Source organism: Cannabis sativa, chromosome 1 (assembly GCF_029168945.1).
Source record: "Cannabis sativa cultivar Pink pepper isolate KNU-18-1 chromosome 1, ASM2916894v1, whole genome shotgun sequence".
NCBI classification, from domain to species: domain Eukaryota; kingdom Viridiplantae; phylum Streptophyta; class Magnoliopsida; order Rosales; family Cannabaceae; genus Cannabis; species Cannabis sativa.
In genome coordinates this window covers 32,695,366-32,705,851 of record NC_083601.1, presented here as the reverse complement: position 1 = coordinate 32,705,851, position 10,486 = coordinate 32,695,366, and the positions used below count along the sequence as shown (strand labels likewise).

The 10,486-nt window shown below is 26.3% G+C and overlaps 1 protein-coding gene across 2 annotated transcripts; it reads left to right on the top strand.

Annotated features, from left to right (window-relative positions):
* The first annotated feature begins 286 nt into the window (after positions 1-286).
* Positions 287-6,953, top strand: LOC115707905 (protein ZINC INDUCED FACILITATOR 1). Of its 2 annotated transcripts, none has more exons than XM_030636000.2 (17): positions 287-567; positions 989-1,029; positions 1,680-1,740; positions 1,988-2,090; positions 2,221-2,323; positions 2,418-2,471; positions 2,564-2,626; positions 2,747-2,796; positions 2,892-2,967; positions 3,114-3,332; positions 3,563-3,650; positions 3,819-3,904; positions 5,532-5,639; positions 5,889-5,933; positions 6,015-6,103; positions 6,555-6,598; positions 6,753-6,953. In XM_030636000.2, the coding sequence occupies exons 1-17, from the start codon at positions 402-404 to the stop codon at positions 6,836-6,838; spliced, it is 1,482 nt and encodes a 493-aa protein (XP_030491860.2). In that variant the 5' UTR covers positions 287-401; the 3' UTR covers positions 6,839-6,953. The 2 variants fall into 2 exon arrangements, with proteins under 2 accessions (XP_030491860.2, XP_060964224.1); XM_061108241.1 differs by having other exon boundaries at positions 315-567; positions 6,786-6,953.
* The last annotated feature ends 3,533 nt before the right edge of the window (positions 6,954-10,486 follow it).

Below are 10,486 nucleotides of genomic sequence, written 5' to 3'. Positions count from 1 at the left end.
ATTACCAGTAGCATAATATTTAGCCTTATAAAGTCTACTAACCAAAGAATCAGCACTAACCAACAAACGCCAATATTGCTTCCCCAAATGATTAACTACTATTAAACTTCACCAAACTTATCAAATAATAAAAATTTAATGTCAAATTACAATTTTCAATTTGATCACTTCCTTCTTTTATTATTATTATTATTATTATTATTATTATTTCTCGTTTGGGCCACAATTACAATATCTCTTAACTTTTCCCTTTAAGTAATTAGATAATAGTGCATGCATATATAGAAAGCAAAGTCCAAGCATCTCACTCTCTCTCACGAGTCAGGTCTTCACGGCTTTTTATATATTAGCTCATTAGTTTATTTATTATTATTGTTATTATAATTTCTGTGTCTCCAAAAATGGCAGAAGAAGAAGAGCAACAGAGTGTGCAGAGAGAGAAGTTATTGAAGAAGGAATATTACTACCCTGATTGCCCTGGTTGTAAGGTTGATCAGTACAAAGCTTCACAGAGAGGCTTTCCTTTTCGTGATGTTTTCAATATTTGGATCATTGTCGTTACTAGTTGTGAGTCTCTCTCTTTCTTTCTCCTATCTTCTTTTTCTTTTTCTTTCTCATCTTATTGCCTTTCATTAATTTTCCCTTAACATTCACCCCTATTAATTTTTTCTTAATTTCTTTATTCACTTTTGAAGTTTTCTTTTTCTTTTTTAATTTCGAATTACCATCTTTCATAAAATAAAATATATATAAAAAAAAAAATCAAAGTACGTTTTCTAATTAAACTAGTATTTTTTTTAATATTAATTATTACTAAATAAGAAAGAAAGTTGATTTAACTTAAAATTAAAGGTAAGCATTTTCTTTTCCATTCGTTATTCAGCGTTTGATTCCAAATCAGTACTTTTTAATATACACATGCATTAAAATTATTTCTTATTCATAGATATGTTTCTACGTCATTAATTTTATTTTTCGTTTTGATCAGCTCTGCCAATATCATCCCTTTTTCCTTTCCTCTATTTCATGGTGAGTTTCCAATTAGTATAATTGTCCATTTATATTTCAATTTATCATTATACATTTGTTATTTTGTATTTTATTATACATACATTATATATATAATTCCAACATGGTAAATAGAAGAAAGCAAATATGATTCTATAAAAAACTATACTGATTAATCCATGATAAAACTATACTATTTCTATGACTTTTTTTGTTTCATTTGTAAATAGCTTCATATATAATAATAATAATAAATGGTTGTATTTTTATAACAATAAGGTACAGTTAAAATTGTAAACATGAATGGTTCAAATAATAATAAAAAATAATTGTAGATATGAAATTTAAAATGCACATCACAATTCATTTCACATGGCAAAACACAACATTCTGAAAAGATTACATTCAGCTGTGGTCAGTTTGTATCTCAGCCATAAGATTCCTTATGTCGATAGAAAACGTGGGACTATATATAGATTTTAGTGTGTCAGTATTATTGAATTTTGATCTTAGTTTATTTGTAGTGTCAATGTATATATGTAGGAGTGGTAACGCTAGTGAAAGACTATAATAAAGAGTTTACAATAAAATAATTTCATTGTTAATGTTAGTAAAACAATTATTCTCTGTAGCATATAATAATACAATCCTTTGGTAATAAATGTTCACAGGTTAGAGATTTAAAAATTGCTAATAGAGAAGAAGACATTGCCTACTATGCTGGTTATGTAGGTCAGTATATATATGTTCACTTTGCTATTTAATTACTAAAAGAAGAAAAGAGAAAACTATCCCCTTTTAACTAGTCAAACTTCTTCATCAAAATTTCACTTAATTTCCAATAACCCATTTATCTTAAATTATTTATTCTTCATAAAAACAAGCAACATATTTTATTTTTATCTTATTGTGACTAAATATATCCCTTTTGTTACTTATTTAAGGTCGCTGTGTTAACCAACTTTATAATTGTTTTAAGGTTCTGCATACATGCTTGGAAGAGCTTTGACATCTGTATTTTGGGGAGTAATAGCTGATCGATATGGTCGAAAACCAGTTATAATATTTGGGACAATTGCATTGTCAGTGATTAATTTCCCCTTTTGAAGTGAAATTTAACCATATATTTTATACTAGTCTAGATAATTAATTTAACAAACAGATCTGACTTAAAACCTTTTCTTTTGGGGGGTATGAATGATGTTGACTCAGGATTATATGCAACACCGTTTTTGGCCTCAGTGTAAATTATTGGATGGCCATAGCTACTAGGTTTCTTCTTGGAAGTTTAAATGGTGTACTTGGACCAATGAAGGTATGATAATGTTTGATTATAACCAAAAAAAAAGAAAGAAAAATAAAACACTTCTCCTTAACTTGGTGTTTTGGTTTCATTTTCTAATGAGCAGGCATATGCAAGTGAAATTTTCAGAGAGGAATACCAAGCTCTAGGAATGTCAACAGTGAGACTTCTAATTTCCCTTATAATTTTACTAAGTCAGAATCATAATCATCAAAGTCAGCAATTTAATATTGGAGTAATGTTTTATTTCAGGTTAGTACAGCATGGGGCATAGGATTAGTTATTGGCCCTGCTCTGGGAGGCTTCTTTGCTCAGGTACTTCCTTTCCTTCTTCTCTAAGTTAGATTTGAAAATACCCAATCAAAGTGTAAATATATATATTTTTTGTGACTTGTTATGTGATCAATGTGTCAATAAAAACTTTTGTTTCAACAGCCAGCAGAGAAGTATCCACATATTTTTTCAAAAGATTCATTCTTTGGAAGGTAAATTACAGTCATATTTTTCAAATATATATGATACATTAATTTTGTAACTATACTCACTAATGAAATTAATCTTCAATTAATGTTACATACAGGTTTCCATACTTCATGCCATGCTTTTGTATATCACTTATTGCAGTTGTGGTACTAATTATGAGTTTCTGGCTTCCGGTACACATCTTATGTCATTCTTTCCAATCTTTGTCAATGATCTACAAATTGATTCTTTTGTTATTTATGAATATAAGATAATCATTGACATTTTGATTTGTTTGTTCTTCATTATTAGTACAAATAATAATTGTTAATTGTTTCAGGAAACGTTACACAAGCATGATGGGAAAAACAGAGCTTCAATTACAGATTCCTTTGACTCTTTGGAAAACGCATCTCTTATGATCAATACAAATCAAAGTAAAGAACAAAATCAAGAGGAAAATAAACCTAAAAGTAAAAGTCTTTTAAGGAATTGGCCTTTAATGTCTTCCATTATGGTTTATTGTGTATTCTCTCTTCATGAGATGGCATACAATGAGGTAACATTTATTATGCTCATTTTTCTTATTTTTATAATACACTTAGCTATGTTTTTTTCCCCTTATTGTTTGATATGTACATGATAGTGTTAAAATGTTTAAGTAAATTTTCAGATTAATTAAATAATGCTTTGCAGCACATGCAGTTATATTTTGAAGGATTTTATAATTCTCATTGTGTGTTACATTTGATGATCAAAATTCTTCTTTATTTTCCTTGTTTGGTATAGATTTTCTCATTATGGGCAGTTAGTCCTAGAAAATTTGGCGGTTTGAGTTACTCAACAGAGAATGTTGGTGAAGTTCTTGCAATCACAGGTAAAGCAGTTTTGCAATGTTGAATTATTTAAACCAAGCTAAATTTTATGCATGTGAACATGCATCATTACTGCTACAAATTTCAATAAAATTGATTATTTATTCATTTAATATTAGAAGTAAATATGCCATGATATCAGTGATCACTAACAACGAATTCAAATTTAGGTATTGCTCTTCTTGTCTTTCAGATGTTCCTATATCCAATCCTGGAGAATTTTTTTGGAACCATAATGGTTTCTCGCGTTTCAGGGGTAATTTCTTCATTATTTTTTTCTAAGAAAAATTATGAGTAATATAAATTGTTGAAAATTCTAAAACTTGATGCACATAATATTTTGTTTAAAATCCATTCTTAACATCTTGATGTAAAAATAGAGCAGAAAGTTATTAACAAATAGTAAAAAAATTTCTTTTCATTTTTGACTTTTTGATACTTTTTTTTTTTGGGTTTTTTCGATATTATACCTAAAAATAATTTTATTTATAAAAATGCTTTTAAGAAAATTATTTGCACAAATATCATTGTGCCACGTCAGCTTACATAACGAATTCTAAAAAAATACCGAAAATATAAAAAAAAATTAGAAAATCTCGTTTCAAGAAATTTTTACTTTTTGAGAGTATTGAAAAAAGTAACATTTTAGTTAATTTTGATGTGAATAAGATATCAATTGGTTATTTTTCTATTAAAAAATTTATTTTAGAATTTTATACATATATAAATAATAAAATAATCATTTTAATATGTGAGAAACATATGTTAATCTATCTCCAAAAAAAGACGACTAATATTAAAAGAAATTTTTTTGTTTTTTTTTTATTTTATATTTTCAAGTTATAATATGTTATTTTATTGTTTAAGATACATTGAGGTTATTTTTTTTAATATAACTCTCATATGATGTTTTAGAACCAACAACAACAATTCCCTAAACAATTTGATATTTACATGCTGAGATGTAATTAATTCTAAAAAATATAGAGTAACTTATGATGTTGGTTGTTGTATTGAATTTTGAGTACTATGTAATTGCCATATATTTATTTTAGAAACATATCAAAATTGTTACAAACTAAGCTAAGTGTATAAGCTTATTACTTAGTAACTTATAAAATTGGTTGATATATTAAATTTCCTTTAAGTTGAAAGTTTAATTATTTTTGTTAACTAGATACATAGAAAAGAAACTTAAAAGTTACTCTTTCGGGTCATTTATTTTTGTAGCGGCAAAAAAGTATATGCTTCCCACATATCAAAATGATCTTCATAAAAAATAGATTATAATAGTGTAATTTTTGAGTCAAAATAATAAATGGTTTAGCTAAAAAAACTTTTTAAAGTTTTGGAAAAGAAAAAATATATAGGGACAGATTTTGTCTCGTTATTGTACTTTCACGGAATGTATTTCGTGATGTACGGCAGCAGTTAGATGGGTCTCAGGGTACGTAAAAATGGGTCTCAGAGTACGTTACCATTTTTTAAACCTAATTACTTCTAGATCAACCCCAGCCCTCAGATCAAATAACTCTCCCATCTAACGGCTGTGGTACATCACGGAATACATTCCATGAAAGTACAATAACAAAATAAAATCGTGTCCCAAAATATATATATGTGTGCTGCCACCTCTATTCACCCACAATAAAAAAATGGTTTTAGCTACTAAGTAGGAGAGAGATAAAAGAGTAAAAGAAAAAGTATAGAAGAATAGCCAGCGTATTAGAAAAAATATTTTTTAATTTTAATATACATTTCAAAAATAATACAAAAATATATAGATATTTGAGGCAATAAAATGCACAGAGACAAATTCATTAATACTTTGAAATTGATGTTGGTATGTGCAATTAATTCTGTTTTTTTTTTTTCATGTGCAGGCATTAACAATACCTCTATTGACTAGTTTTCCATATATAGCTCTATTATCAGGGGTTGCTCTTTTTGTGGTGTTAAACATTGCAAATATGCTAAAGAGTTTCTTGGCCGTAAGTGAATATATACTTCTAATATTATTAGTTTCATAGCTAGGGAACCAAGTTACACAATAGAAGAACTTAAGGCAATATATTACTAAACCATGTTTAATCAACCTCAGCATCATAAATTCACTTATACCTTAATTCAAATGTCTCATAAATTATTAGCTTATTATTTTCAATGATTTGTCTTGTGTTAAATTTTCTGATATTAACAAAATCTTGTTTTCGGTTTTGGTGGGACACATGGGTGTACAGGCTTCTCTTATAACTGGCTTGTTCATACTGCAAAACAGAGCTGTGGTAAGTTTTGTTGTTGATTAAATTTTGTTCTTATTAGTGAGAGTCTCAATTTAATTAAGTTGATTATATATGAACAAACAGGACCAAGAACAAAGAGGTGCTGCCAATGGCCTTTCTATGACTGCAATGTCTCTGTTTAAGGCAGTTGGCCCTGCTGTTGGTGGTGCAGTGTAAGTTCCTTTTACACTGTACTAATACTATTTGTATTTAAGAGAAATGCTAATGTAATTCAATATAAAACCCAACTCATTTTATTTTATTAAAAATTATAAAATATTACTAACTAATTATAAAATGTTACTATTAAGTATTAGTGTCTCATAACAATACTGTTAATAGAAATTGAAAGAAATTATAGTTCAGCTTCAGGTGAGTTTTCCATCGTAACATAACCTTTTTAATTAATACATTTACGTGATTAATATACTAGTAATGAAAATCACATGTATGAGTTGTTACAGTAAAATCATTTTATATCTTTTTATGATAATTAGTACTATTATTAGTACCATGGTATTCAAATAACTTTGAACTCCAACAAAATAAATAAATAAACATTCGATATTAAACTATTTATGCTTCCATTTCAAAAATACATATTAAAATCATTCCTGCCAACAGGTTTTCTTGGTCAGAAAAGCGTCTAGATGTTTTCTTCCTCCCAGGTACGTTACTGATCTATTAGGTTGTAATTTATTTTTACTAATTAATTATTTAATGAAATTTATATCATTTTTCCTGAAAAGAAAGGAAAAATAATGTGACCATAATATGGCAGAGTTTTAAAATTTTATTGTTCTTATCGTAATTTCATTGAAGGTACCCACATGGTTTTCTTCTTCCTGAATGTAGTTGAGGCAATTGGAGTTGTGATGACATTTAAACCGTTTTTAACAACACGTTGAGAGTTAGTGTTGTGATTAAATGATCAATATGGCCTAGGCAATTAGATATATTTGTTTCATGGACCCATGTATTAATGTACTACTTAGACATTGTGAAACTATTTATATAAATATATATATGGGATTTTTACACTTGGTATCTTTTTTTGTCATTTTTTTACATTTTTATCTTTATTCGGTTATTTAAACATTTTTAAAAAAAATATTTTTCAATATTATATTTAAAAAGTTTGATAATTACACAAATACCTATGCATGCTTATGTCATAGGTTTTCTCCAATATTACACTCCATCTCTTCCACCTTTTTCTCTTTCATCTCCAATATTACATTCCATCTCTTCCACCTTCTTCTCTTTCATTCATTTTTTTTTAATTTTTCTTTTATTTTCTGTTAGTTTTTTTTTTTTTTCCATAACCCACTATCATCCCATGTGAAGCCCTAACTCACGGATTTCAAACTCCCATCTATGCTACGATCCTAAAATGGGTTTGAAAGACATTGCAAAGAAGGGAATGGGTGATGCTGCAGAGCCATCTGGTTCTAAAAAAATATTTTTCCAGCTAAGATTGAATCTTGTAAGGCAAAGAGAACCAAATCTTCGAGATTTGTCAAGGATGTAAGTTGGGTTGTTTTTTGATTTTTTTTTAGTTTTTTTCTTGTTGTTTTGTTTTTCGTTTGCTGTTTTGTGTTTCAATTTTTTTTCTCCATAACGTTTTAGGTTCTCTCCGATTTTGACTTCGAGGATGAAGTTTCTGATTTGGAAGTGAAGCCTAAAGTTAAACCAAAGAGTTGTTTACCTTGAATTTTTTTTATTTTTTTAAGTTGAAATTTTTAATCAACCGTTATTTTTTATTTTATTTTTGTTCTCATTTTTGTTTTCTTAGTTTTTTTTTTTTTTGGTTTTGTTACTGCTATTAAATAGTTTTTAGCATCATTTAACCAAACTACACTATTTTTCTTTTTGTCAGTTTGGGTTTTCTTATTAGTTGTTTTTAAGTTTTAAATGTATTTTTTTAGGGATTATTGTTGTTTTTGTTCTCATTTTTTGTACGAAGGTTTTAAGTTTTCATAACATTTTCTCTTTATTTTTAATTCGTTGTTTGATTGTTATTTTAGTGTTCTATTGGCCTTTTCTAAACAGTTGTTTTAATGTTTAGTTTTAATAGTTTTAGTGTTGTTTAATTTTATTTCACAGTGAACAATTTTTTTAGTAATTTCATGTTTTGCAGATTGTTGTTAATATATTTTTTCCCAATTGTTCATCTTTTAGGCTGTTTATGTCTGGGTGTTTTTAAAATGTTGTTTTGTGGTTGCTTTCTGGTGTTTTTTCTAAAAGCTTAGATGATGTTTGTTTTTTCATATTTTATTACCTTCAATTCTTTCTCTGATTCAATCATGGGTGAGTTTCAATGATTTCCAGATCTCCTTCTATTTGATTCTTCATCTCTGAACGTGATTTGCTTTTTTGACTGAATGTTGTTTTTGATTTTTTTTGTACAACAATGGAGGTTGGATGATTTTTTTTCTTTCTGTTTTTGTATTTGGATTTTCGAGATTTAAATTGTTTTCCCTTGAGATCTACATTTTTTTTTAGATCTGATTTTTCTGGTTTTGGAAGGAAAATGGTTGAGAATGGGTTGGGGGATTCGTCCGCTGGGTCACGAAGAAGATGGAGGGTTCCATTTTCCTTGGCTGGTATTTTTGTAATTTAACAACTTTTAGTTTCTATTTTTGTTTATTTTCCTTTTTGGGGTCATAAATGTAAACTTGTTCCATTTTTAATTTATTATAGAAAAAATCCCTATATATATACTAGGTGAATGTACGTGCCGAGCCACGTATTGTTAATTTCATTTAAGATTTTAGTCTTTTTAAGATTTTAAATATATTTTATTTTTAAAGATTACAAATATTTTTAATTAATCTATTTAATATTTAATAATTATTTAGTCAAAAAAAATATCTACAAACATCATTAATAAAAAAAATAGTTATCCTTATATGATAGAAAAATAGAAAAATTAAATTTTATCATCAATTAAAATTAATAATTATAACTGTATAATTAATAGGTTAAAAAAAGAGTAATAACCTATATTATAGATAGATATATAGATTATGGAGTGCAAACACACTTGGACTAATTTGATGACTTTCTATTGCCAAAAATTTATTCACATTAGAATAGAAAAGAAATTAATAAAGCAATTAAAAAGAATAACATCACATTATGCATCGAAATAAAAAAAAATAAAGATTTTTTAAAAAAAAAATAAATAAAAAAAATTAATAATACTCCCTATATAAGTTTGTTAGAGAGATATGTGGCTAAGATGATTTTTTTAATTTAAAAATAGATTATTAATATTTAAAAGATTGTTTAATTTTTTGGTTTAATTATTGGGTTTATTTGTTAACGGGAGATCAAACCTAATCGTTAAATTTAACAGAATATTCTTTTATATTTAAGTATATTCTGTTAAACCAAGAAATGTCGTTAGATAGGCACTTTTAATATATAAAGATATATATATCTTTATATATTAAAAGTGCATTTTTTGGTTTAACAGAATATACTTAAAAATAAAAAGAATATTCTGTTAAATTTAACGATTAGGTTTGATCTCCCGTTAAAAAATAAACCCAATAATTAAACCCAAAAAATTAAACAATCTTTTAAATAAACAATCTTTTAAATATTAATAACAAACCTATCTTGGGAGAATATTAATAATTTTTTTATTTATTTTTTAAAAAAGAAAAATATAGATAAAATATTTAGAAAAGATAATATAAAAGAAGATTGATTGTGTTGGCTTAGAGATTTTTGAGCTTGGGCTTAAAAAAATAATAATAAAAAAAAGATAAAATGGGCTGTAATTAGTATTTACCTTATATGTTTGTGCTTATTTTTAGTTTTATTTTTAATTTTACCACTAAGAGGAGAAGGTTAAAAAATATTAGAATATGAAAATATTATTGGTGCTTATTAGTAATTTGCAAAGAATGTGAAAGTCTATAAATATATAGTTGTGTAGCTATTATTAGATATGAAATGAGATAATAAAACGTTTTTCAATTAGAAGATTAATGTACATTTTACTATTAATAACATACATTATTATAACACAACTATATTTTACTTACTAAATATACTGACACATATTTTATTTTTATAAAACAAATCGTTCAAATAATTATATTTTAATTATTAATTCAAATAAAAAACTAAAATATTAAATAAAACTAACACTACGTGGCTTGGCACGTAACAATCACCTAGTATATATATATATATATAAATATATCTATTAATATCACTTCAAATTACCTTGAATCCAACTAATCATATATTTATAAGTTGTTTTTATATAAATTCGAGTTAACAATTTCTCAAAAATATATTATTAAAAAAAACATTGCTATAAAGTACAAGTGGTATCTAGAACCACCCAGGGCCGGCCTAAGCATTTTGGGAGCCTTGTGCGAAATTTTAAAATTGGGCCCTTTAGAAAAAAAACAAAAACCATGTACATTAAAACTACAATTTTGTTAGTAGCTTTTTTTTTTAAAAAAAAAATTGCTTCATAAATTTTCAATTAATTTTTTTTTTATTTATGTATAAATAATAGGAAAAAAAAAGAA